The sequence below is a fragment of the Dunckerocampus dactyliophorus genome, chromosome 6 (genome assembly GCF_027744805.1).
Source record: "Dunckerocampus dactyliophorus isolate RoL2022-P2 chromosome 6, RoL_Ddac_1.1, whole genome shotgun sequence".
Classification (NCBI taxonomy): Eukaryota; Metazoa; Chordata; class Actinopteri; order Syngnathiformes; family Syngnathidae; genus Dunckerocampus; species Dunckerocampus dactyliophorus.
The window spans coordinates 7218644-7246571 of NC_072824.1; the positions used below are offsets into that span (position 1 = coordinate 7218644).

The following is a 27928-nucleotide window of genomic DNA, read 5'->3' on the forward strand; positions in this document are numbered from 1 at the left end:
TTTTGGTCAGCCTATTAAGAATCATATTACTTATCATATTATAGCCATACTGAACAGTAGAATGCAATTTCAATTAAGGTTTTATTATTGATTATTCTATATGTGAAAAAATGCCAAACTTTAAAGACAATACGTGGGAAAAACAGCGAAGTCTGTCGCCTCCCAGTGGACACAACTTGTAAACACAATTACTGCCATACGTCATGACGTCACATTCTACTTCTAGCATACTGTAGATGTTGAGTGCACACAAGCTAGTTTGAGCTCCCAGCATGCACTTGTATGAGAAATAGAAGTCAATGTTTGAAGGACAAAAAAACGACATTTGACTTTAAGTCGTTATTTACTCAAAGTAGCGCTTCTCTATGGCAACAAACTTTACAAAAGCAGGCAGCTTCTTTGGTCCATTTCCTTAGCTTCACCGTGATCACATGACCACACATGTGCACAAAGTCATTAGTTTATTTTCACAACTCTTGATCATTTTACTATGAAAGTCACACGCAGGGGTGGGATCCAAGGTGATGTGATGTCAGAAGGGGGCGGAGTTTCCCTGAATAAATTAAATGTACGTCCTCAGGTCCACTTTGTCCTCATACACCTGTACAAAAGTCATGAACTCTTCAGCAGAAGAGATGCCTGGAGTGTGGGGGACGGTCCAATGTCTTGAGGTGCCACCTGCGGGCCACTTCCTGTTACCTGTTCTCCTTTAACAGCAGGCGGAAGCTGTGCAGCTGATGAATGCTTGTGGACAACCTGACACACAAACACACATCAGTTTTTCAGTCATGGCCCATGACGTTATCTGGAGCGAGCGGGCGTGGCCTACCTGGCAAAGCCGTTGAGCAAGGCGACAATCTCCTGGCGAGTGAGCTGGAAGCCTTTGGAGGGGGAATACGAAAGGTTCTTGATCTGCTTCTCGGAGAAGAGGATCTTGAGGGCGGTCCCTAGACCTTGCGTCTGTAGTCACATGGCCACAACACAAAGTCAACAACACAAGTCAACATGCGCACCACTCAGGGGCCGGAGTCAGGACACACACCTGCAGCTTTCCCCAAAGACGACATTTACTGCAGCCAACGCAATCCATGATCCTAGAGATGTTCTTGAAGTGCAGCCGGAATTCTTCCTGCAACAAGATCATTCCATGCAAGGGTCAATAAGTGATACTAATTATTAGATGATGATATAATCAATCAAGTTACAAGATGTCTCTGTTCATGCACAATGCATCCGGAAAGCAAATACAACGCTTCACTTTTTACACATTTAATGTGACAAAATGGAATACTGTTCATTCATTTTTTTCCCCTCAAACGTCTACACACAACACCCCATAATGACAACATTAAAACATTTTTTAAAAATGTATTAATAAGTTAAAACCTTGTAAGTATTCACAGCCTTTGCCATGGAGCTGAAAATCAAGCCCCCCCCCCCAAAGCTTCTGGTTTGTTATTCTCACTCACTCAGGATGAGAGACATCTCCAGCTTTTGTCCTTGTCCACACTCTCACCCATGTTAACAAGACAATCACTAACATGGTGTCAGCTGTGAGTGGAAATGGTGTTTTCATGACCAAGAGGGACGTTGCAATTCATTGCCATTTATCGTATTACTCTTCATAACATTCTGGAGCATATGCAAATGGCCATTATAGTCGATAGTCTCAAAACATTTGGCCATGACTGTACAGCATCATTGTTCTAAATTCAGGTGATGGGACATGATTTAGAAAGGCACACACCTGTCTGTTGTTATAAGGCTTGGCAGTGTATGACAGAGCACAAACCAAGCATGAAGTCAAATAAATTGTCTGCAGACCTCTGAGACAGGATTGTCTTCAGACACAAATCTGGACAAGTGTTCACAAACAATTCTGCTTCTTTGATCTTCCCAATATGTACAGTGGCCTCCATCATTCGTAAATGGAAAAATAAGTCAAGAACCACTAGGACTCTTCCTGGAGCTGGCCGCCCGTCTAAACAGAGTGATTGGGGAGAGGGGACTTTCAGTGGTGTGAAAAAGTGTCTGCCCCCTTTCTGTATTTTTTTTTTCTGCATGTTTGTCAAACTAAAACTTTTCAGATCACCAAACAAATTTAAATATTAGTCAATGACAACAACGGAACACAACATGCAGTTTGTAAATAAAACCACAGTGAGAGCCATTATCCACAAATGGCGAAAACCTGGAACAGTGGTGAACCTTCCCAGGAGTGACAAGAGTAAAGTTGAACTTTTTGGAAGGTGTGTGTCCCATTACGTCTGGCGTAAAGGTAACGTAACTTTTCAGAAAAAGAACATCACACCAACAGTAAAATATGATGGTGGTAGTGCGATGGACTGGGGCTGTTTTGCTGCTTCAGGACCTGGAAGACTCGCTTGGGGAGGCATGGCTCAGATGGTAGACCTGAAGGTTGCGGGTTTGATCCTCTGTCCTCCCGTGATCGTGTCCAAGTGTCCTTGGGCAAGATACTGAACGTGATGCTGCTTCATCAGTAGGTAAATGTGCTAATCAGTGTCAAAGCACCATGAGGTGGAAAAGCACTTTACCATTTAATAAATGGTAATTTATTAAATAATAAATGGTAATTCTGCTGTCTACCAAAAAATCCTGAAGGAGAATGTCCGGCCACCTGTTTGTGACCTCAAGCTGAAACCAACTTGGGTTCTGCAGCAGGACAATGATCCAAAACACACCAACAAGTCCACCTCTGAATGGCTGAAGAAAAACAAAACAAAGACTTTGGAGTGGCCTAGTCAAACTCAAAGTCCTGACCTGAATCCTATTGAGATGCTGTGGCATGACCTTAAAAAGGAGCTTCATGCTGGAAAACAACATGCTGAATTACAACAATTCTGCAAGGATGAGTGGGCCAAAATTCCTCCACAGCGCTGTAAAAGACTCATTGCAAGTTATCGCAAATGCTGGATTGCAGTTGTTGCTGCTAAAGGTGGCCTAACCAGTTGCTAGGTTTAGGGGGAAATCACTTTTTCACACAGGCCATGATGGATTTTTTTTCCTCCCTTAATAACAAAACGTTTCATTGAAAAACTGCATTTTGTGTTTTGTTTGATGATCTGAAACATTTAAGTTGGACAAACAAGCAAAAAATAAGAAATCAGGAAGGGGGCAAACACTTTCTCACACCACTGTAGACACGAGTGTCAAACTGGTGCCATGGAGGGCTGAGACACTGCAGGTTTTCTTTCCAGCCGGTCACTAAAGCAGGTGACTTTAATGATCAATACCTCCTTCAATTTGAGATAAGGAGCTCATCAATAAAATCACCAGCTGGAGAAACTGGTTGGAGAGAAAACCTGCAGTGTCTCGGCCGTCTTTGACACATGTGACTGTAGGTCAGGCAGGTGACCAAGGACCCGACGGTCACTCTGACAGTGCTCCAGTGTTCCTCTGTGGAGAGAGGAGAACCTTTTGGCCAATCAGGCCTGTATGGTGGATGAAAGCCACTCCTCAGTAAAAGAAACATAGCAACCTGCCTGGAGTTTGCCAAAAGGCATCTGAAGAACTCTCAGGCCATGAAAAAATTCTCTGGTCTGATCAGACAAAGGTCATGTTTGGAATAAACCAGGCACTGTTCATTATCTGGCCAATAGCATGCCTACAGTGAAGCATGGTAGTGACAGCACCATGCCGTCAGGATGTGAAAATGGCTGTACGGCGACACTTCCCATCCAACCAGATGGAGCTTGAAGGGTTCTGCTAAGAAGAATGGATGCAACTGCCCAAAGATAGTGCCAAGCTTGTGGCATCATATTCAAAAAGACTTGAGGCTGGAATTGCTGACAAAAGGTGCATCAAGATATTGAGCACATGCTGTGAATACTTATGCACATGTAATTTCTTACTTTTAAATTCTTTATACATTTGCAAACATTAAAAAAACATTTTTCATGTCATCATGGGGTGTTGTGAATATGTAGAATTATGAGTGAAAAAAAGAATTTGTGAAGCACTGTGAATACTTTATGGATACACACAAAGGCGGAAGTCAGGAATGTTAAAATGTTTTACCTTCAGACTTTTAGCTTCTTTCTTATGTCCAGCAAACATGGACTTCTCATCAAAGTGCATGGGGAAAGCTCTAGCAGGTGGAGACAGGAAGTCAGCCGACACATGCAAGCGTTGATGTCCACACAGGAAGTCGTGCTTACTTGATCTCGTCGAAGAAGTGCAGCAGCAGCTCCTTGGTGGTGGCATCCTCGTGAGCATTGCCCGTGTACAAGTTGACCACGGCGCGCTCAAAGTACGCTGCCACCTTGTAGAGCGCACGCAGCTCGATCAGGTACAGGAAGTACAGGTTCTTCAGACGCCGCGTGCCCTCACCCTTCGTGTCGGCCGTGTCGAAGCGATGACGAAACTCCTCCACGTTAGGCCCCCATACGGATTTGCCCCACCCCTCTGTACACACACACACACACACACATTGAAGAAGTGTGATTGTGGCTCTACAGCAGTGTCGTGGTTACCGTCCAGCAGGTATTCAGCACTGAGGTGGATGTTGATGCTGCTGTGCAGGCCTGAGATGAGGCGGTAGAAAACTCTCTTCTCCAAACACAAACCTGAGACAAGAACCATCAGAATCAGAACCACTAATAGGTGGATATGCTACACCTATCCAAGTTGGAAAGTTCACCTTCCAGCCAGTTGTAGAAGCCCTCGCCTGTAACGACATCACACTTTCACCTCTCACACCAGACAGAAGAACCATGTGACACCACCTGACGTCTACTCACCATCGTCGTCTCCTGAAGGGGAAAACAAGTTGATCAGTCAATCACATAAAGTCAAACACTTTCCTCTTCTCGGAGCAGAATAGTAGCGCATCACAACTAACTGACCCCCATATGACCTCTAAATGAGTGGTTGAAGAATCAAGCAGCAGGTGGTGCTGTAGCCAACATGAACGCAACACAAGTGGACACCCCCACAGAGACGTGAAGTTATGAGGCTCACTGGCTGACCAATAAGAAGAGAATGTGTTGGCGGGGCTCACCTCTGCTGGGGACCAGAGGGTTCCAAGGTCTGTACACAGACCTGGGCCTGCAAAGACATGTTGACGTGTCACTTGACTATTCATTGATGACTGGGGGTGGGGGTCACTGACTTGAAACAGTTCTCCTCGTAGATGCTGTTCCACACCCTCCAGGCTGAAGGGCCCTTGTATCCCGTGTAGCGTTCCGGGTTGAGGAGCAGGTCCACGTACTCGGCATCAGGGGACGTCTCATCTGAAAGTCACATGTGTCAGCAATATCGGCCGTGTCCTGAGGGGGGTACTACATGGGAACTACCCAATAAATACACGTGCTTACCGTCAAGCTCACAGAAATGATCCTGAGCGTCGTCATGTCTCGCCCAGTCAGCGAATGCCTCTTTACTCTGATTACTACAAGTACACACCACTAGTTTAACTGGTACTACATATCACGTCATGCACACAAATACAGATGATACTTAAACCTATTTAACACATTTGTGGTTTATAACTTATAAAGGCCCTAGTTAACTAGTTAGCTGCCTAAAGAGGCTGTGGGACAAATATAGCAGGTACAGCAAGTGAAGAGGGAAAAAATGAGGTCACTGTTCACTAGTAAAGTCTTTTCTCGTCAAGAGTGACATGACTTGAAAATGTCATCAGTAAGCGCTCACCTCAGGGTGCTGTTGATAGCGCCCAGATCTTCGACCTGTTGGCACTCGGCCATGTCCGACATGCTGTTGGCGGCCCTGGAATACTGAGCACAGACCAGGACCATGTTAGGAAGTACATTGTCTCCAGGATGGAAGATGTCTAACAAACACTCTCTGCCGTGTGTGTGACATTTGACCCTGTGCACGCAGCTGCAGAGTAACAACAAAGGTGGCCGACCACAAATGTACTGAATCCAGAAGTCAACCTTCCAAAACAAACATGACTGCTGAACGCTCGGCCTTCAGCCTGGTCATGGAAACTTCCAGAGCAGATAAACTCACTCCAGAAGCAGCACCTGCTAAGGTTACTTAGCAAATTCAGCTCACGTGTCAGCAGTCAACATGGCAGACAATAAGTTTATTAAGCTCTAGTATCATTAGCATTTAGCATTAGCATGGCATAGTTGTGAAGGACATTAGCTGAACTTAAGCATGAAGTGAGTGACTGGCAGGCTGGAATGTTGCGTTTCCAAAATAGTTAAAAATTATCATGGTGAAGCAAAGTGGACTTGTGGTACCGGTTCCGCAGATAACAGGTTGTGCAACATGTGCTCGGGTGTGAGAACATGCAGCTGTGCTCACCTTGTTGTAATTGCCAGACTTGATGCCTGCAGGAATCTTACTCTGGAACATGGAAAAAGACGAGTCAGTACGTTGGCAAGGGGAAAGGTGAAATGTGTAAAGTGGCAGTGACCTCTGGGCAAGGCTCCACATGGCAGTCTTTGATGGCACAGTGACCATCATCAGGCCAGAATGGACACGGACGCTTCAAGTTGACCTACACGCACGCACACGTGCGCAGTTTCATCAAAGTCAAACAACACATCACCACATGCGTGTGTGCGCCTGTGCGCACTTTGTACCTTGTAGTATCTAAAGTAGTCTCTCTCGGTCAGTTTCTTGATGCGAGGATAAATCTTGAAGTTGTTGAACAAGTCGATGCTCTCCACATCACAGTAACAGTCGTCAAGCACGCCAGTCAGCTGCGAGTGATGACATCACAACTTCAGCACAACACTTTTTTGTGTACGCATTCACACAAGCATTAAATCGTTCAGCTCATCCGGGAATAATGTGCTATCTATTCCGATTTTTCAAAACATTCCCAGATTTTCTAAAAATCCCACAACATTTTTTTTCCATCGGAATGCTGAATGCCTTTGATCTAATTCGAATTCAAACTACTTCCACATTTCTCAACCGATTCAAACCGTTTCAACAAACCATTGAACTAATTCAGGACATTTATGTCGCGATAGATCCAAAGTGCCGCTACAAATTGTCTTTTTATAACAAGTAAGCATGTTTGTATATCCTAATGATTCCATTATTACATTTTCTGCTGGTTTATATTTCTAATTTCTTGTCCCTGCTTTGCATTACAGGATGGAGAAAAAAATGTAAGTCAATTTAAGGAGAAATATGGCAATGAAAATATTTGCCATTGGTAAAGAAATCACAGTCACTCATCTTAGACTCAGCGAGACTGCTCAGTACAGAAGGGCGTTAAACTCTACCGACCAAACTACCCACACAGTAAATACAGATTTACATCAACAACGTGCTCTTTATTTGTTTTGTTTTTTGCAGGACTGTGGTGAATGCTTGTTAATACTTTTTAAATCTACTTTAAGAGCACACAAATGACTGTCAACTTCGTTCGTTTCTTCAGCTCATGCATTCACACGCAGTTTCTCCTCTAGTTAGCATGCTATGTGCTGAGAATGCCTGAGAATGTTCATTAGCTAACATAAAGACAATGACAGTCCCCTCCCACCCAGTCAGGGAGTGTACCTGTGTTACCTGAAACCAACAACAACACAAACACTAACCTTATGTAAACACAGGAGTGGCACACATATTTACTATTTTATACTGACATCTACCATTATGCCAACATTTACTATTATATGAACATCTGCTATCATATTAACATTTCCTATTAAAATAACATTTTCTGTTAACATAAACTATTATATTAACATTTACTATAATAAAATATACTAATATTTCAACAATTACTGTTATATTAACATCTACTATAATAGTAACATTTAAAATTGTAACATTTACTCTTATAACATTCATGTATATTATGTTCATGTTATGAGTGACATTAGCAAGGTTATGTTTTAATGTTATGTTTTATCAGTAAAGAAGACAGAGTGTGTGACGACAGCTGTTACTACATGTGGACTGGACCATAAACTTGTTAGAACTTAGAAGAACACATGATGGCTCCTAAGGAAGTTCGAAAGCTGTTCCAGGTGATTAACCTCTGACCTGTGAGTGCAGCAGTGCAGTGAGCGTTACAAAAGGCAAGAAGACACAGACAGCTCTCATCATCTTCATCTTCACTTCTTCTTTGCTTAAACTCCACTGTCAGTGTGTCTGTGTGTGTGCAATGCAAGCTGACTTGTCACTAGGTGCTGAAGCTCCGCCCCCTGGCAGCCAGCTGTCACGCCAAGCCTCACCCCCTGTAGCCCTCCTGTCCAATGAGGTCATCCAGTCCGGATACTAACTGAGAATCGAAGGACTACAACTTCCACAGCAGGGGGCGGGGGTGCTAGCCTGGACCTCACCAATCACGTTACACCACGCTCGTGTACTTGTTTAAGTGCAGTACACAAGTTGACTTACCTTAATATTACACACATTTACATGCCATTATTAATGCTAATTGCCTTTTTTCGTGAAAATCTAACGAAAAACGTCAATTAGCCTAACAAACAAGAAAGCTAATGAACAACTGTAGCATTAATTCAAAGAGTTAAATACATACTTCCATCCTAAGTATCAGACCATCTTATTGTTTGGATAATTGCCAGTAAACACGTTCAAATATAAGCATGATTCGCTGCTCAAAAGCGTGACAACAATTGTGACGTCAATACTGGCGAACATTCTCGAAGAATCTAGCGTCGACGTCATTTGTAAGCAGACGGCGTGTGGCATCGAATAAGTAAAAAGGAAGCAGTAACGTGAAGAAAAAAAGTAGTAGTAAAGTGAGGAAAAAGTGACTTACATGGCAGAAGCAGCTCTGCTCATGTTGGTCTGTGCTCGTCCTTTCTTTGAGCTCGGTTCGCTGAAACCAGCCCAAAGCTAACTTCGCCACGAAGAAGGCCAGCAGCAAAACACTGAAGGCTTGTAAAGTCACCCTCCACATGCCTTGGCGTCCTTCAATACAACAAATACAGGCAGAAATGATGCAAAATCAACAAGACTAACAAGGACTTCCGCCCTCAGTTAGCTTCCGCAGGCTAACAGATGCTAACACACACGAGCGGGTCGTCGAGCGGAGTAGGCCGGAGTGTGCACACCCTAACGCGGACAATTGGAACTACAAGTCCCCCGAGAAAACGGAGGTCATCGTGAAAAAAATGAAAATAACTTGGAGAAGTTTTGACCCACAGCTTCGACAGTAGTGTCACAGCAAAAAAACAACTTTCGATGTGAGGTTTCAACATAAAATACATTGCGTTGAGGCGGGCTTGTGGGTTGGTCCAGGACTGTTAAAGATGTTTTGTTTTTTGTTAAAACCCATGAATTACTTGACTACATCAAGCTCCCACCAGCATGGTTGCTTAGTTTATGTTAAATCATTACTGTTCCAGTGTTATTAGCTGACTGCATCGTAGTTTACTTTGAAACTCCACCCGGAAGCGGTTAATGTTTCAGGTAAAGCAGCTTGGAGTGCGTCGGTGATGATGCTGAGGAGAGAGCATCTCCCAGGCCGATCTTGTTGGCAAATGTTGTGTTAGACGGTCCAGAGGTGGGATCACACTTGTCTGCCAGTGGACATCCTCTCCATAAAGTGGAATGATGGTGGATTTCTCCCAAGGTGGCGCGGTGTGTCACAGCAGACACGGCCTGAGCAGTGGCGGCAAGAAAACGTCGAAAAAGTCTCGAACAAGAAGAAGCAAACGAGGTCGGAGACGTCGGAATAAAAAGAACAACAGGAACAATAACAATAAAACGCCGCCACCGTTTTTACCTCCGGAGGTAGCAGCTTCCTTTTAGCCTGCAAGTTAGCAACATGCTAGCTAGCCAGCTAACGTTAGCTAGCTGCGCAAAGCGAACAACAAACTAATAACAATAGACACTATTCACATTGTAAGCCTGCATTCATGTACACATAAACTCTACTCAAGCCAAGTCACATCCCAATGAAACAATGCTGCTTAACGCCTCCATGACGTCATGTTGTCAGGGGAACGTCAATAAAGCAACATGTGCTTTACACAAATACACACGAGGTGCTCACCAAACTCATTAAGACGTTATTTTTGTGTTGCAGCCTATATGACATCTCTTTGAATAAAGTATTAGAACACCAAATGTCACAATAATGGTATGTGTGTTTGCAGGCTGAAGAAGGAAACATTGAATATAAGGTAGCAGTCATCAGCATGGCAATCAATGTCAGCATTGTCTTGCAATACTAAGATGTGACCTTTTCCCTCCAGCTCAAGCTGGTCAACCCCACTCAGTACCGCTTCGAGCATCTAGCCACGCAGCTCAAATGGCGTCTCCAGGAGGGCCGCGGCGAGGCTGTCTACCAGATTGGCGTGGAGGACAACGGGCTGCTGGTGGGGCTGAGCGAGGTCGACATGAAGGCATCCATCAGCACCTTGAAGAAGATGGCTGATAAGTGCGTTGACTGTAATCTCACTGTCTCCAGTACGTTGCCTTAACTTGTCCTGTCACGCTGGTCAGGGTGGGCGCCGACATTACCGTGCTCCGAGAGAGGGAGGTGGACTACGACCTGGACAGAAGCACACGCAGGATTGCTGAGGTTCTGGTGCGAAAAGTTCCAGATGATCAGCAGGTGAACGTTGAGACTTTATCTTTGTATTGTTTGAAAAGTTTCTCCAAATTAAAGAGTGTCCATGTGGATCATGACAGTTCTTGGACCTGCGTGTGGCCGTGTTGGGGAACGTGGATTCCGGGAAGTCCACCCTGCTCGGCGTCCTGACGCAGGGCGAGCTGGACAATGGGCGAGGACGAGCGCGGCTCAACCTCTTCAGACACCTTCATGAGATCCAAACGGGACGCACGTCCAGCATCAGCTTTGAGATCCTGGGCTTCAACAGCAGAGGAGAAGTGAGCAACGTGATTTAGTAGAAAGTTCCAGAAGGATCTGTTCATCCAATCATGAAATGTATGCTGTAGGTGGTCAACTACAGCGACTCTCGCAGCGCTGAGGAGATCTGTGAGAGCTCCTCCAAGATGATCACCTTCATGGACCTGGCTGGACACTACAAGTATCTAAAGACCACCATCTTTGGTCTCACCAGCTACTGCCCCGACTTCGCCATGCTGGTGGTCAGTGGCAACACTGGTGTCGGTGAGCTCCTTCTCGTTTCCATTCTTAGTGCTTGTTGAGTTTATTTGCTCAACTGCAGGGAGTGCTAGGCCTCCTTTATGTGGGGAGGCACCTGGTGATTTATTGGAGAGTGGAGGCAAGAATAGATTATTGTTTCGGTTGGATATGATCGTGTACAATATGTATGTATAATATAGCATGTATTGTGTATAATGTATGCATAATATTTTATGTATAATGTGTATGTATGATACAGTATATCATGTTGTATGATGTGTGTAGTGTTTAGATCAGGAGTGCTCACACTTTTTTTAGCCTGCAAGCTACTTTTAAAAAGACCAAGTCCCACCTACTACTATATATATAGAAAGTATATATATTTACTATATTTATTTAAAAAAAAATATGAGTAGGTATTTATGTAGGTTATACATGTATATCAGGAGTGCACGCACTTTCTCAGCATGCAAGTACAAGTCAAAATGATCTACCTCTTTCTATAAAACATAACATATACAAAATGTAACCAGTAAACTCTGAAATTCTATTGTAAATATTCATGATTAGTATTCGCATTCACATTTTACAGGTAATCAAAGTAGTTGCTATCATAATTCACTTCAATATGGAAATAAAGATAATTCCACATAACTCCTAAATAGTTGTGTACATAAGCTGAGTACTGGTAATATGTCAGTCACATTAGCTATGTAACGTTCATTAGGGCACACAGTTCATGTATTACATCCAGTTAGCATTTGCTATCAAACATTTCCCATATACAAGAATTTAAAATGATGATGTAAAAGACAATGCAGCCCAAGTCAAGGCAACATATTGAAAAGGTTTCACCAATGGGCACATTTTTAATTTCATCATGAAATAATAGTTTAAGAAGCCAACGTGTAGAAAACACTGATTTCTGTAGTAGAGTTCATGATGCCAAGCAAAGCCAGTAAACAATACACTTTTTTCTACGTAACTAGCCACTACAAGTGAACAGATAACTTTTGTTATAGATATAGACATCTTACCGCTGAGTTAGTTCATCCATAATCAGAATAATAAAGATGAAAGTTGCATCTTCGTGTGTAGCTTGAAACGCTGCGGGGGAGCAAGCGCGAATCAGGAGGGGAGCTTAATGTCAGCTGACTGATGTCATATGACAACTACAAAGTAACGTTTACGCGATCGACCCAAACTACTGTGGCGATCTACCGGTAGCTCGCGATCGACGTAATGGCCGCCCCTGGTTTAGATCATATTGTTGCTTGGCAAAAGTCTTGCAACACTCGGAGTCATCAACAGAGGTCACAAGCATCTTTAAGGTTCATGGTGTGACAGTGAGTGTCTCGTCCCCCATCCAGCTGGTACCACTCGGGAACATCTGGGCCTGGCCATGGCACTGAAAGTTCCCATCTTCGTGGTGGTCAGTAAAGTGGACGTGTGCTCGCGCGGCACCGTGGACAGAACACTGCGTCAGCTGGAACGACTCCTCAAGCAGCCGGGCTGCAACAAAGTTCCTCTGCTCGTGTCCAACCCGGATGACGCCGTCACCGCCGCTCAGCAGTTTGCTCAGTCGGCGTGGTGGGTGCCTGTGTGTGTGTGTGTGTGTGTGTGTGTGTGTGTGGTGGTGTTGTTGTGTGTGCACTAACTAGTCTGTGTGTGTGTGTGTGTGTGTGCACAGCATCACACCCATCTTGACACTGTCCAGTGTGTCAGGAGAAAGTCTGGAGCTCCTCAAAGTCTTCTTGAATGTTCTACCTCCTCTGAGCAACAGCAAAGAACAAGAGGAGCTCATGCAGCAGCTCACGGAGTTCCAAGTATGCACACACACACACACACACACACACACACTGTCATTTCATTAGAAAAATGTTATTTTTATTTCACCTGTCACATGACATGCAGCTCATCTGAGATAAAGAAACTTCTCCCATTCTCAAACATCGAACCACACAGCTCCACCCATCCACTTCAATATAGTAGAAATAGATCTGTTTCACACATTAAAAAGACAGACACAGATACTGAGTGGTGAGGACATTGAAAAGATGTCTCTCAAGATGCCTTGTAACTACACCTGTCAGTAGTTACACACATGCAATGATTGATGGATAGAAGTGTGTCAATTCAAGTTAGAGTCCCTTCATATAGAGTTAGGACAACTGAGATTACGCCGCCATGTTGGGGCCAATTCAAGCGCGCTGCTTGCGTGCACAGTACGACAATGCATGTAAATTGCAATGTCTCTGCACAACTGGACGCATGCAAAATGTCTGTTTTGTAATTATTTATAGATCTATATTTTCCAATGTAATATGGTATAATTTGACTGACTTGACTGCATGAATGAAAACATTGTTGAACTGTTATGGACATCATGCATGAATGCTTTGCAAACTGCTTATTAAATTAGCAAATTCAGTCTACATTAAAAAAAAAAAAAGAATTCTGTTGAATATGGAACAGTTGCATTAACTTCAACATTTGATTTCAACTGTAAATGGATTAAAAAAGCAGAATTTCACGATACATTCAATGCCAACAGATTTCAAAATGAATGCAGTTTTATAAGTTTGCTCGAGATCATGGATTACTTTATTTGCAACCAGAGGTGATTTACACAAGGATCATTCTTAACTCTAAGCATCCATGACTGCCTTATTTTTTCGTTTTTCTATGGTATATTTTACGTTTAAACACTTTTTTATATCAAAACAATTAAGTAGAACACTATATTTAGGTAAACACATTCTCTCCAAAACGTGCCAAGCTCATCAAGAGATGCCTTAAACTTAGTAACATCGCCCCAGGTGGCTCTGTCAAGTTGTCAAAACATTGTGACATTAAAAATTTTAATATATACAGAGCCTACCTCGCACAGCTTTGAAGACGAGTTCGGCTTCCAGCCCAAACGGTTGATTTTATTTTCCCAAATTGTCCGTCTGTTGACATCTGAAGGGAATCTGTAAAGCTTGAAACCCTTGTCATGTCTATTTCTGCATCCAAATGCACAACAACCCGGCATTTTTGGGGAATAAACAAGAATACGGCCAAGAATACTGTAAAGAAAAAGCGAATTGGCCCCAAGATGGCTCCACGAGTCACGTGACCGTATTTTTTCGACTCGTCATGTCGCAACTCTATATGGAGGGACTCCAATTCAAGTGCAGTCACAGTGCCCTCTAATGGACACACTAGTGTACTGACTCACGTTGACTTGCAGGTGGACGAAATCTACTCTGTGCCTGACGTGGGGACGGTGGTGGGCGGGACTTTATACAGGTGAGAGAGCACTGAGCGCCTCAGCCGTGACATTCCATAATACAGGGGTCACCAACGTGGTGCCAGCAGGCACCAGGTAGCCCCCCACAACCACATGAGGTGCCCGCAAGCCTGCTTTTCATTCAGGTTTTCAGTTAATAATGAAAGAACAGTAGAAAGAAATGCATTCTGAAATACAAAATGTGAGTTGTGGACACCAGCATTTTGTTAATGTTCTGGTAAAACAAGCATATTTGCTTTGTTTGGGTTTAAAATAAGCTCTGAAAATAAATGATACAAAAATGAGTAGCTCTTGGCCTTTTTCATTTTGTAAAAGTAGCTCTCACAAGGAAAAACGTTGGTGAACCCTGCCATAATAAGTGTGTGTTTGTGTGTGTGTGTGTGTGTGTCAGCGGGGTGTGTCGTGAAGGCGAGCGTCTGGTGGTCGGGCCCACAGACGAAGGTCACTTCCTGCGTCTAAAGGTGGTGAGCATCCAGAGGAACCGCTCAGCGTGCAGACTGCTGAGGGCGGGGCAAGCAGCCACGCTGGCGCTCGGCAGCTTCGACCGATCGCTGCTGCGCAAGGTCAGAGGTCGTGGAGAGCAGCCTCTTTAGCAATGTCATCAGTGATGTCATCGGCCATGTTGTTGCAGGGGATGGTGATGGTGAGTCCCAAGATGAAGCCTACCATCTGTTGTGAGTTTGAGGCCGCCATTGTGCTTCTCTTCCACGCCAAAACCTTCCGTCGAGGGTCACAGGTCACTGTCCATGTGGGCAATGTGCGACAGACCGCCGTGGTCGAGTGCCTCCATGGGAAGGTGCGCATGTTTTGCAGGGGCATGTTTACAAGATGTTTACAAGGGGGCATGTTTATTCTTTCGTTGCAGGACGAGCTGCGAACCGGTGAGCGAGCCGTCGTTCGGTTCCGCTTCATCAAACATCCGGAGTACCTTCGGACCGGTGCCAAGCTGCTCTTCAGAGAGGGCGTGACCAAAGGCATCGGCCACGTCACCCGTCTGCTGCCTGCTGACCAGAACCACCTGCAGAACCAGAACCTGCAGCAGCTCTGAAGACATGAAGTGTGGTGAATCAGTGGTTCTGGTCTGGTCTGCAGACCCCCTGCCCCCAGATCTCCTCATCCTCTTTGCTAATCTGATGTTGTCCCATACGCTGATCCAGATTATTTCCCAGCACGCTCCAAGAAGTTGTTTGTGTGTCATGACTTTGTCATCACTTGTTTGAGCACTTTAGGATGTTTGCAGCGAAAAGATGAACACTGAATGTATTGCAGATAAACATTATTTAACTAAACTTTGACATTTGTTGTGCATGTGAGTGCTCAACGTTTACATTTCATGAATAAACTGACATGACTTCAACGCTCTAATTTAGCCTACAAGCCTAGCATGCTGGCCGTGAATGTAGACGTGTGGAGGCAGGAGGCGGAACATAAATCTTTTAATTTTGTTATTTGCTCTTTAACGGCTGTCCATCTAGACTACAAGTAAACAGATGTTTACATTGTGGTCATGTGGTCCTCGGAGGTCGAATCAGCGCAACTCAGGCCAGACTTCTCTGTCGGGGGCGGATCCTCAGATAGAGCTGTCAGGAAGTGGTGGGATTGAAACTTCTTAAGTAAAACTTGATTAAAACATTAAGTCTTTGGATTAAATCTTCGACTAAAAATCAAAGGGCACCACTACATGCTAAATTGTGATGACTCACCCCAAGCAGATTTCGGGGGATGTAACCCTCGTAGTCGCCGCATCTCGCCCACCACCATTCTCTCTCCACCTCTTCTTCCCGCTTCAGCACTGTCATGCAGTCGCCCTCCTGGAAGCCCAGCTCGTCGCTGCTCTGCGGCTCATAGTTCCACAGGGCATACACCACCCCTCTGTTCATCACCCCCATCTTCTCCTGCACGCCTATACACACACACACACACACACACACACACACAGTCCAGCAGCACATAACATGGAGCTCACTGACCAGCATCGTTTCAGAATCCTTGTTGACATCTCAAGGAAGCAGTAAGATGTCCACGAGTAGGTAATGACTCCTGGATAACCTTCCCCGAGTATCTAAAATTGACTTGTGACCTTTAACACCTGGTCTAGGACCTGGGGAGTCCAAATGGACCCACGTGAAGGCCTCTGTTCAGAGAATCAGATGATTCCGAAACACCTTGGACCACCTAAGCTTTGGACTTTGGAAATCCTTCACATCTCCTGACCTCCTGGAACCCTCTAGAAGGTTACCCTTTGGTGAAGTGGCTTGTGGATCAGATGTTTCTCACCGTAGAGGAACTGGGAGCACTGGGCGTAGCCGTCCTCCGTCTCTTCACACTTGTCAGCGGCCGTCTGCATGTCGCTGTGTGTGGCGGCGAAGACGGCGGCCCCCGACTCCACCAGGAACTTACACGCCTGCACATTGTTGCAGGAGGCAGCACAGTGCAGCGGCGTCCTGGCAACACATGGTCAGCAGACAGTAAGAACACCTCGTTACACCGTGTGGCCTGCAGGGGGTGCCACTATCGACTGACCAGCCATCACTGTCTGCAGCGTTGACGTTGACGCCAAACTGAACCAGAAACTTGACAATCTCCATGTGTCCTGCGCACACGGCATTGTGTAGCGCCGTGATGCCCTCATCGTTGGCTGCACTGGGATCATCTACCTGCAAGACAAGGGTCAGGGACAAGCGTCTCTACGGGGACAGCCGAGCGTCCAAGAATGCGAATGGACTCACATCGTAGATGATCCTGCGGACGAGGTCGTACTCCCCCTCTAGGGACGAGTCCAGCAGGATGGCCAGGGGGTTGAACTTGACCCGGACCGACCGGTCGATGGGATCTGAGTCGGCTTTGCGGAGGATAGACTTCTTTCCCTGAAAGAGGTCCACTTAATTAAATAGAAGATGTTTTGTTTTTTAGGATGAAGTCAACTCACCACCAACGCCGTGACCTGCCCAGTGACCTCGGGGGGACGCAAACTGAAGGTTTCGTCTCCTTGTAGGGGGTAAGGCGGGGGCGAGGAGGGCAGATCCTGAGGTTGGGAGGAGACCGGATACACCACTTCCTCCTTGACCTCCCCCAGAGGGGCGGATGGTGGGCAGCAGGAGGTGGAGATTGAGATGGGTGAACGTGGGGGTAGTGGGGGCGGACTCATATCATCCTCTGAACCAGGGGCTGGGGTCTCCATGAAGATGGTCTCCATGGCGGCCAGAGTGGTCTTCTGGTAGAGAAGCTTTTGGATGTTTGGCCCTGCCGGACCCTCGGGCTCTGTGATGGAGCTGCGCTTTTTCAGGGGCCGGGGGGCATGGTGGCGTCGCCGTAGGGCTTCCGTGTCAGTATCGCCTGTGCTCCTGTGAGGGATAGATAGGAAGGGGAGGAGCTTTGTGGGACTGAGCGGTCGAGAGGGCGCTCTCTCTGCAGCCTCTGCCCCAGAACCTTCACTCTCGCTCCTCTTGGAAGCACATGAGAGGGCAGACTGCTGCCCCCCACTGGCCGGGAGGACTGGTTTCCCATACACTGGGGGGAGGAAGATGATGTTAGTTGGAAAGCTGATGTAGCGTTTGATTTGTGGCGACAAGTCACCTGGTTGGCAGCGAGGCAGCGTGCTGGCCTGGTAGCTCTTTCCCAAAAGGCTGTGCTGCGTGTACACGGAATAGATGGACGCTGTCGCCACCGTCTGAGGCTTCTGCAACACAGGGAGGAGGGGCTCCGAGGGCTCGGGGGTGTAAGGTCGTACGGTGGCAGCAAGGGGGCTTTCCTGCTTTCTGGCCAGTGGGAGGGTGTGACTGTGAAGAGCACACCCTGCTGGCCGCATCTTTCCAGGGAATGTTCCGGTGGAGAAGGCAGTCACTGGAGGCGGAGCTAGCTTCGCGGTCTGACCTATAGACGACGCCTACAAGGCAAACGACACAAACCCTGTTGGAAACGGTCCATAGGGAAAACATCACAGGTTTGAGTTCACTGGTACCTGGCGATTCCTCAGCAGGTCTTCAGTCATTTCCTTGGTCCTTAAGGGGACAGGGGCAGAGGCATCTGCAGCAGAGAACATCATCAGTGTGTTGAAAGCGTAACCTCCCAATGTCCTTGAACGCAACACATGCCACACCTGAGGTGTAGCGGCACAGGCTGGCCATGCGGGGCAGTGTGGAGGCATGGGCGGGGCTGGACTCTTCCCTGGCCTTGACAGCTGCAACACAACAACACATCTGACTCGCTCATCAAGATCACATGACTGCCTCACCTCACAGTCTACCTGAGGCTGCTTTGAGCGACCAGGGAGCAGGCTTCATGGACCGGTCAGGCATTGGCAGAGTGGTTGTGCCGTCCAGGTAGGCAGGCTTCACTACAACCTCTTGGTGGGGGGCAAGCACAGGCCCCTGACAGGACGACTGGATGTACGGGCCCACCGCCGCCACCTTGGAGGCCACAGCACTGTCTGATGTCACCTGCTGGGGAAACCAACACAAGTTGTTATTGTTCCAGCTGTTCTGGACATTAGCAGAACCTCCCAACGGCTCCGCAGCGGCCCACACGTTTGCCGTGTTCTCCTGGTGCTGCAGTGCCGCCTTCTTCTTCCAGAGACGATGGCGGAGCTCGGCCAGGCGTCGCTCCATGGACGCCACTTCCAGGTTCTTCTTGTTCAGCCCCTCCCTCTGCTGCTGTAGGCGGGTGCTCTGGTCCTGGTTCAGCTGGTTCCTCAGCTAAAAGGTCCAATGCCATGTTAGCATTTTCATTAGCACGCCATGTTAGCATCCTTCTAGCACACTAACCTGCAGCTCTCTGCAGAGACGCTGCAGCTCCACAGAGGAGGAAGAGGAGGTGGCATGGAGGCAAGAAAGAGGAGGCAGCAGTGAGCTGCTCCTCAGCGCCTCTAGTTGGAGGCTCAGCTCCTCCACTCGGGTGACGGCCAGCAGTACCTCTTTCTGCTTCTGCTGGAGAACACCGCTCATCTGCTCCACCTCCTCCACTAGAGCAGCAAAAGCAGCACCTCAGCGCTAATAATCTAACCATCACATGCCCCCCACCCGAACATCCCGTCGCACCCAGCTTGCTGTTGCTGAGGCGTTTGGTCTCCACTTGGCCCCTGAGGGCCCGCACACGCTGCAGTTTGGCCTCCTGCTTGAGGATGTTCTCCCGCAGCCGCTGCACCTGCTCCTGCTCCGACGCCTCCTGATGCCCGTCATGCCTCAAGCGCCGCAGTCGCTGCACCTGGGGGGAGTGGGAGGCATCATGGCATCATCCAACTCGTCTACAAGTTACAACTGTGACAGTTAGCTTGTCACCTCATGGTCCACAGTCATGTGACCTGTGCTCGTCATGTGATCAGCTGGCCTGCACACACCTGAACACAAAAATGCAGTAGCTTCGCATCAGATTGTGTGTGTGCTTGTGTGTGTGTCTACCTAGTTGTGGTCCAGGTTCTGCTGGGGGTCTCAGTAGGTAAGACACCTCCACTCTGCGCTGCCCCCAACGCTGCAGCACCTCCATCATCTTCTCCTCCTCCCCGACGGTGCGCTCTGATAGGTCCAACCATGTGCCAGTCAGTGTTTGTGTGTGATGAAATGCACAAACAATTACTACACGCCCACTGGCACAGTGGAGCACTGCATGCTGGGAACAGACCGGATCCTCTCCACGTCTCGGTCAGGTAGCAACGGACTTCTCCGGGCTCCCTGCAGACGTCCAGGACGTCCCGACACAGCGTGTGCGGCGTGATGGGAACCTCACAGGCGTCGTGCTCGCCACTGCCGAGGAAGATGGTCAGGAACATCTGAAGGAAAGGAATCATGTGACTGGGGTCATGTGGCATTCGAGTATGCTCATTCTAACAAGTGTCGTGGTGTGGTTCTGATGACTCGTCAGGTTTATTTGGACGCTTGTAGTCCATGTGGTGTTCCCATCATGCACCATCTGCCGCACCAGCAAGAGAATCTGTCCAGTGACAACATGCCTGGAGGCGGTCCTAGTTTTAAAAATAACCTTTGACCTTCCTGATGACAATCTTTCAGCCAGAAGTGATCACATGATCACTGATATGATGTGATCATGTGCCCATGGCTCAAACATGTTTGGCTGTGATGAGCGGCCATGTTGGAAAGGTTGTCCTAGGGGCAGGGGGCAGAGTCAGGCTGTGACTGAACCTCATCAAGTCCAGACAGGAAGTAGACCATGTTTGCATGGATGCTGGTTCTGTGCACATTGGTTAGCAGGCCACCTCGTTAGCGCCGACCAGATGACTTCATCTTAATCCAGACCGAATTAGAGCCCCAACAAGACCCCCCGCTGTTGAGGGACGCCATCAACAATGAGGCGTCTGCTGGCCTGTCATGTGACCACATGACTCTTAATTAGTCACGGCATTAAAAAGATTTGTTGATGGCCAACAACATTCCTGTCAATGCTGAAGGGCCAGCAGCTAATTGTAAGTGCTGCTAAATTTTGCTAACACAAAACAATCACCAGGCACTTACTAAACCTCCAATCAGATTGCTCAGATGGCTATAGTGCAGGGCTTGCTATGATAGGCTGTGATGTATTGATAAGGACAGAAGGTCATTTGAATGGAATGGGTTCTCATCGTCTCCAGCCATGTCGCTATGGCAACCAACAACGTGGAGGCACCTGCTCGCCACAGCTCGCTTCCTGAATGCTGGCTGGTGCCATATGGGAGGCAATGTCACATGACCACATGGGATTAACACACACACATTCACACACACTCCTGAGGATTAAAGAAGATTGTTCATTAAAAACAAAACAAACAACATCAGCTGCGGTACAATACAATCGGGAACAGGAGGGGGCGGGCGCTCTTTGGAACCTTCTCGACCGCTGTTGAACAGCACCAGCACATTGCTATCAATCAAACATGGCTGACACTATCCATGCACACAAAGCTCCGCAACCTCCTTGTACAACATGCGTGTGTGTGTGTGTGTGAGAGAGAGAGTGTGGTCACCATGGCAACTGTTGCCAAGCAGAACAGCTCCACTGAGTGCTGCCAGGAGGACGCTAGGGCAGCTACTTCCTGTTTGATGGAAGGGCAGCAGCTCCCAAAACTGATTGGATCTTTTCATTGGCTGAGCTCATGTGGCCACCTGAAACAGCACCGCCATGTTCATGTTGTCAAGGTAAAACGACTGCAGCAGCCTGGACTCACAAGAAGACACGGGAATCCAACACACACTCATCCACGGTGTCCATTAGCTATCAACACAACACGGTGATGACATCATCACACCCTATCAATGTTTACAGAGCCGATATTTGCATCAACAGCATTTTACCAAAAGTCCAGAGTGTCGCTAGTGTGCGTTGCCTACCGACCTTTTAGTTCAACACACTTCCACAGGGGGCAGTCACAATGTACAACCTGTTCATTCATGCCAGGAGATGACTGACAACTTTGACCCTGATCAAGTCAAATGGGAACCACCATGTGAACTTTTCAAAAAGAAGCAAGCCCCTGCCCCTCGTCAGTTCACACACACGAAGTAGCAATGGAAGGCGAGAAGTCACCAGGTGGCTCACCACAAACCTCCCCTATTCACCGGAAATTACAGTATTTTGCCCTTGTTTCTTGGCTCCCTCCCGTTTTAATGGTTTCCCATATTTTTCCCATTTTTATACTTTTATGAAAAAAAATCCTCTCCGGTTCTACCATAGCAGTACAGCATCCAGTCTGCTCCGCAACTTTGGTAACATCTAAGTAACACATCCAGTAGCCCGTAAGGCCATGCCTTCAAAATAAAAGAAGCACATCAGTAAAATCACATGGTTGCACAAAGTAAGCAATCAAGTACCGCCCCCTACCTTCTAGCCAAAAAACATCTTGCGCCGGGGCGCAGGTGGAAATTCTCGCAGAAGATCTGGACTTCCCTTATTTTCTCATTTTTTCCGGATTTCCCTTATTTTGTAATGCAAAGTTTGACAGGTATGGCTCACCGGCATCATGGTGTCCACGCGCACGTGCACGTGCACAGCGCGCACAGTGTGTTTTCTGCAGATGGCACGAGGCAACAAGATGTGGTCGCACAGGCGTCCACGACCACTTTGAGCGTGGGTGTGAGGATCACGATCATTGAATTCACGCACAGCATGTCAAGCGGTTGTGCGTGACAAAAAGAGCTTCTGCATTGGCTCTTCAGCATAAGAGCAAATTGGAACGTTGAAATTGACAGTATTGCAAAAGACACTCCATTATGTGGATAAAATTTTACCTCATTGCCTTAATGAATATGTGTAGCAACTTTAGTGTAATCAATATGCGTTGTGTCTCATCAATTAAAATTTTCTACCAGCCAAATTTTTATTTTGAAGGTTGAGATGTACAGTTCCGGTCCTGACATGTTTAAACTGAGGGCAACTGTTCCTGAGTGTCTCTTAGCAACCAGATAAATCGTTTCTCTGGTTGACGATGCGCCACAGAATTGTCACCGGAAACTTACTAAACGTTTCAACGTAAATTACTGACAGTGAAACCGACCACAAAATGTATAGATTTATGTCATGAGATTGGGCTATATAATAGCGAGATGTGAATATTGTAAAGGTAAACAAGAGCAGACTCAGTATCTGAATGCGAGCTGACCCTCTTTCCATCCAGTCACAAGTGCTACGATTTTATTGTGAAAGCAAAGGTACTATAGGAAATGACGCGTAACAAACGCGCTTGCAGACGCGTGTAATCACCAGCTAAACAGCGGTTCCACAGTTCGACTAAGAATCTGTAACATTCATCAAGAATTCAACTCTTGAGCCGATCCAAAGTAGAGAACAAATACCGGAAGTCAATGTGGAGTCGTTGTGTTGCCCTTCGCGTGCCTGACCTCCCCTGACGCAACAGAACTAAAGTAGATTAACGATGTTCATGTTTTAACATTCATCTGCTTTTCAGGTAAAACACGTTGCTGTTAAATAATTTCAGTTGATGTTTAACAACTCATTTATATGTAAAAATCAATTTGGTGTGTAAATGTTCGCATTGTTTTTCATTTTCTTCAAGGCGAAAACATTTGCTTTATTAGCGATGGCTACAACAAACTCATTTGTCAACTCTTTGCTGTACTTTGTCTCCTCCGTGAACGCTAACTGCTGTTAACCTGACTTCTTGACACGTTAAGAAGCTTGCACCTTTTAACTGAATTTCTTAGTCGACAAACATGAAGAGAGCAGAGAAGACGGCCAAGAATGCGACCAGCAGCAGCGACGAAGAAGACTCTGATGTGGAGAAGAACTTCGCTCTGCTGATGGAGAGAGGAGCTGAGAAGGTGGGGGAATGCAGTGAGGATGAAGAGAGAGACGTTGATGGATCTGATCATGTCGAGGAGGAAGAAAGTGAAGATGAGGACGACAATGAAGAGTCAGCGATTCAGACGAGAGACGACATAAAAAAAGGTGAGGGACATATTTTAAAGGTGTAAGTGTGTAATGCGAAAGTGACAGGTGAGTGTTGTGTTGTTGCCAGAACTTTCCAACATGTCCTTTGAGGAAGTCATGAAGCTCCAGAATGAAGTGGGCACCAAAGCGTACCAGGAAGTGGCCTATGGCGCCACCAAGCGTCAGCAGAGCGCCAAGCACAAACGTCTCAACAAGAATAGGTGAGGAGGTAATTGTTGCCATAGGCGTGACCCAAACGACGTGTGCGACTAAATTCTTTTTGTCTTCAGGCCCATGGAGATGTCCTCCAAGAAAGCGGCGCCATTTCTTCGCCAGGTGGTTGCCGTCAAGAAAGCGGTGAGTTAAGGAAGCGTAGAACGTAAATGAAGAAAACACTCACAAGTTAACTGTATCCAGACGCTGAGAGACCCTCGCTTTGACGACCTGTCAGGAGAGTACAAGGCGGACATCTTTGAGAGGACCTACGACTTCATCCATGACATCAGACGGCGAGAGGCCCAGGTCCACACCCAATCTCCGCATAACTTAATTTCTCTGTGGGCGGAGCTACACACTGGTGCTTTCATCTTGTGCAGGTGATCCAAAAGGAGCTGAAGAAGACCAAGAACAACGACAAGAAGGAGAAACTCCACTTCCTCCTCAAGAAGATGGTGAGTCTCCCCCTCGTCCTCGTCACACTGAGCATTGTGGGACATGTGACGGACGTGTTGGCGCTCTGCAGGCCAATCAGGAGCAGGCGAGGCTGAGTCGAGAGAAGCAGAGGGAACGGGAGCTTCAGTTTAAGAAGGAGCAGAGAGAACAAGCTAATAAAGGAGCACGACCCTTCTTCCTCAAAAAATGTAACCAGTTCACTTTGTTCTTTACACAACTTCATTCGTTCATTCATTAATTAGTTTGTTCCTTCATTTGTTAGTTGATTCTTTCATGCATTGTAGTCATTGATTGATTGTAATCATTAATTGATAATGTTGTTGATCCATGTTTCATGTGAAACAGGCGATCAGAAGAAGGTGCGTCTGGCTGAGAGGTATCATCAGCTGAAGAAGAGCGGCAAGCTGGAGAAATTCCTGAGCAAGAAGAGGAAGAGGAACGCCCTCAAAGATCGCAGGAAGTTGCCACAGCAACAGCACAACAAGCAGGGAAAAACACAGTGAGGCTGATGCGTTCTGGGGGAGGGGTCACACATAAAAATCATGTCTCACTAGACGCTGTTGGAGTGTCTTCAGGTTGGTCCACATCCATAAAGGACCTCCTCCTTTAATTGTTCTTCTTGATGGATCAGCTGTAAAAATGATCCTTAATCTTTTTCAATCAATGAAACAAACCTCTTACGTTACTGTCACCGTAACTTTACTTTCTACATAAACCTTTAAAATATTGATGCATTTGAAGTTTGTGTGTGTGTACATTGCTGGACTAAAGCCTGTCTTAATTTTTTAAACACCTGAGGCCTGTACTCTGAAGCAGGAGTTCTTATGAGTTTGAGGATATGGATATGTCGAACTACGAAGCTGGTTCACTTCTTAGCAGGATACGTCGCCATGGGAACTTATGTGCTGGAGCTAACCAGCTCGGGAACTGGTTGTGTTCAGGGAGTTCAGCAAAACAGAACCGACTGGCCAATAAGCTGTCTCTGAAAATGTCAGCGTTCATTGACAGTCCTGTGACGAGTAGTAGGTGTTAAAAGCAAAGATTTGTCAATATCAGGCAAAAACCCTGTGAAGGACAGTTCTAGGCTTATGTCATATGTTTTTAAAGTGAAACTGGCTATAAAAACTCAATTTCCAAGCAAAGTGGAGCCTTGGTTAGCGTCATTAATCCGTTCCAGAAGGTCCGACTCTTAATCTAAATGTCCTCTATCCAAATCCATTTTTCCCATAAGAAATAACGTAAATACCATTAATCCGTTCCAGAAAGGAAATGTTAACACAAAACACATTTTTATAATTGCAGAAAATTAGAAATTCCAATAAATGATGAATCAAAGGGATGAATGAACATTTAACGTCACTTACAGTACCTTCATTGAAGACGTGATTGTTGACAAAGACACACTGTGACCACGAAAGCAACATGGATGTTTTGCCAGGAGTTATTTCTTGAATTTAGTAGTGTTTCCTGGTCTCTGGCCACCTCCTCCTGTTCCACCGAGAGGTCACCAAGGCATTCCCTGGCCAGCTGTGAGACATAATCCCTCCAGCGTGTCCTAGGTCTGCCCTGGGGCCTCTTCCCGGCTGGGCGTGCCTGGAACACCGCACCAGGGAGGCGTCCAGGAGGCATCCAGACCAGATGCCCGAGTCACTTAACTGGCTCCTCTCGATGTGAAGGAGCAGCGGCTCTACTGTTGAGTCCCTTCCAGATGACCGAGCACCTCATCCTATCTCTTAGGGTGAGTCCCGCTACCCTACGAAGAAAACTCATTTCGGCCACTTTGTATCCACGATCTCCTTCTTTTGGTCATGACCCAAAGCTCATGACTATAGGTGAGGGTGGGAACATAGATCAACAGGTAAATTGAGAGCTTTGCCCTTGCCTGCTCTGTTCTCTCTTCAACACGACGTCCGGTACAACCGCATTGCCGCAGACGCTGCGCCAATCTGCCTGACGACCTCATGCTCCAACCTTCCCTCACTAGTGAACAAGACCCCCCGATACTTGAAATCCTCCACCTGTGGCATAACCTCGCTTCCAACACGGAGGGTGCAATCCACCCTTTTCTGACTGAGAACCATGGCCTCGGATTTGGAGGTGCGGTGTCTCATCCCAGAAGCTTAACACTCAGATGCAAACCTCCCCAGTAAACGTTGAAGGTCACAGCCCGATGAGGCCTTCAGTACCCTTGCAAAGGTGTTGAGCTGGTCCAGCGTTCCGCGACCAGGACGAAAATGACATTATTACCTCCTGTAGCCGAGGTTCGACTAACGGTCGTACGCTTGTCTCCAACACCCTGGAATAGCCTTTTGCAGGGAGGCTAAGGAGTGTGATCTCCCTATAGTTGGAACACACCCTCCGGTCACCCTTCTTAAAAATGGGGACCACCATCCCTCTCTGCCAATCCAGAGGTACTGTTCCCAACTTCCATGCACTGTTTAAAGAGACGTGTCAGCCAAGACGGTCCATTGACATCCAGAGCCTTGAGGAATTCAGGATGAAACTTGTCCACCTCCACAGCTTTGCCACTGAGAAGTTTTTCGACTACCCCAGATACCTCAGCCACGGTGATGGACCTGTCTGCGTTTGTGTCGTCAGACTCCGCTTCCTCTATGGAAGGTATGTCAGTGGGATTGAGAAGTGTCCTTCCATTGCCCGACTGTATCCTCAGTCAAGGTCAACAGGACCGGGCATTGCTTCCTCTTTCTGAGGCATCGCATGGTTTGCCAGAACCTTTGAGGCTGACCAAAAATTGTGCTCCATGGTCTCACCAAATTCCTCCCACACCTGAGTTTTTACCTTGACCACCGGCATCATCTGCATGCCTCTTGGCCTGCCGGTACCTGTCAGCCACTTCAGGAGTCCCACAAGCCATCCATGCTTGATAAGACTCCTTCAGCTTGACGGCAGCCCTAACCTCTGGTGTCCACCATTGGGTTCAGGGTTTTCCGCCACGACTGGCACCGACCAACTTGCAGCCACAGCTCCTATCGGCTGCCTCATCAGTGGAGGCACAGAATATGGCCCATTCGGACTTGATATCCTTGCCCCCTGGGATGCAGGCACAGCTCTGTCGGACGTGAGCGTTGAAGACGAAAGGGATACTCTGCCAGACGTTCCCAGCACACCCTCACTACACGTTTGGGTCTGCCAGGTCTGTCCGCCATCCTCCCGCACCATCTAATGATGATGAGTCTGATGATACGACTACAAAGTCAATAATAGACTTGCGGGGTCCCGGTGCCAGGGGCACTCATGGACATCCTTATGTTCGAACATGGTGTTTAAGGACAAACTGTGGTTCGCACAGAAGTCCAATAATATTACACTGCACGGGTTCAGTTTGGACAGGCCTTTCCTCCCAATCAAGTCTCACAGTAGAATTAAGGAGTCACCAGCAGGGATGCTTTCCAGCACCCCTCCTGATAGTTTCCAAGAAGACTGGGTACTCTGAGCTACCGTTTGGCGCGCATGCACCAACGACAGTCAGGACCCGTTCTCCAAACCGAAGGCTTACGGAAGTGACCCTCTCATTCATCGGGGATGACTCCAGCATA

General features: G+C 46.9%; 4 protein-coding genes across 11 annotated transcripts; 2 read left to right on the forward strand and 2 right to left on the reverse strand.

Moving 5' to 3' along the window:
* Positions 1 to 67: 67 nt before the first annotated feature.
* ero1b (endoplasmic reticulum oxidoreductase 1 beta) lies at positions 68 to 9852 on the reverse strand. The gene is made up of 16 exons (XM_054779716.1): positions 8738 to 9852; positions 6576 to 6695; positions 6407 to 6490; positions 6295 to 6336; positions 5674 to 5756; positions 5337 to 5410; positions 5132 to 5252; positions 5021 to 5067; positions 4761 to 4772; positions 4661 to 4687; positions 4494 to 4586; positions 4179 to 4425; positions 4039 to 4108; positions 1043 to 1129; positions 830 to 960; positions 68 to 756 (listed from the first exon to the last, which is right to left on the reverse strand). Exons 1-16 carry the CDS (start codon positions 8876 to 8878, stop codon positions 696 to 698), a joined length of 1440 nt encoding a protein of 479 aa, XP_054635691.1. The 5' UTR covers positions 8879 to 9852; the 3' UTR covers positions 68 to 695.
* gtpbp2b (GTP binding protein 2b) lies at positions 9317 to 15845 on the forward strand. 2 transcript variants are annotated; one of them, XM_054779707.1, is made up of 12 exons: positions 9317 to 9714; positions 10080 to 10106; positions 10179 to 10363; positions 10429 to 10540; positions 10618 to 10815; positions 10885 to 11059; positions 12406 to 12625; positions 12726 to 12861; positions 14268 to 14326; positions 14719 to 14890; positions 14959 to 15123; positions 15193 to 15843. In XM_054779707.1, exons 1-12 carry the CDS (start codon positions 9532 to 9534, stop codon positions 15373 to 15375), a joined length of 1815 nt encoding a protein of 604 aa, XP_054635682.1. In that variant the 5' UTR covers positions 9317 to 9531; the 3' UTR covers positions 15376 to 15843. The 2 variants fall into 2 exon arrangements, with proteins under 2 accessions (XP_054635682.1, XP_054635683.1); XM_054779708.1 differs by having other exon boundaries at positions 9565 to 9968; positions 15193 to 15845.
* Positions 10582 to 22407, reverse strand: LOC129182974 (apoptosis-stimulating of p53 protein 2-like). 7 transcript variants are annotated; one of them, XR_008570734.1, is made up of 17 exons: positions 22266 to 22407; positions 19944 to 20091; positions 19724 to 19837; positions 19604 to 19662; positions 19364 to 19529; positions 19091 to 19287; positions 18574 to 19021; positions 18427 to 18507; positions 18289 to 18353; positions 17904 to 18213; positions 17257 to 17837; positions 17057 to 17194; positions 16851 to 16984; positions 16605 to 16771; positions 16031 to 16230; positions 13917 to 15907; positions 10582 to 12894 (listed from the first exon to the last, which is right to left on the reverse strand). XR_008570734.1 is itself a non-coding variant. In XM_054779694.1 (17 exons), the coding sequence occupies exons 2-17, from the start codon at positions 21280 to 21282 to the stop codon at positions 15866 to 15868; spliced, it is 2853 nt and encodes a 950-aa protein (XP_054635669.1). In that variant the 5' UTR covers positions 21283 to 21418; positions 21608 to 22088; the 3' UTR covers positions 12962 to 15865. The 7 variants fall into 7 exon arrangements, 6 of the variants coding, with proteins under 6 accessions (XP_054635669.1, XP_054635670.1, XP_054635668.1 ...); XM_054779694.1 differs by lacking the exons at positions 10582 to 12894; positions 22266 to 22407 and adding exons at positions 21280 to 21418; positions 21608 to 22088 and having other exon boundaries at positions 12962 to 15907; XM_054779697.1 differs by lacking the exon at positions 10582 to 12894 and having other exon boundaries at positions 12963 to 15907; positions 18574 to 18766; positions 18854 to 19021.
* Positions 22408 to 22990: 583 nt separating this feature from the next.
* Positions 22991 to 25105, forward strand: rrp36 (ribosomal RNA processing 36). Its single transcript, XM_054779727.1, has 8 exons — positions 22991 to 23217; positions 23474 to 23717; positions 23788 to 23920; positions 23990 to 24056; positions 24117 to 24221; positions 24296 to 24370; positions 24442 to 24559; positions 24717 to 25105. The coding sequence occupies exons 2-8, from the start codon at positions 23483 to 23485 to the stop codon at positions 24872 to 24874; spliced, it is 891 nt and encodes a 296-aa protein (XP_054635702.1). The 5' UTR covers positions 22991 to 23217; positions 23474 to 23482; the 3' UTR covers positions 24875 to 25105.
* Positions 25106 to 27928: the final 2823 nt, after the last annotated feature.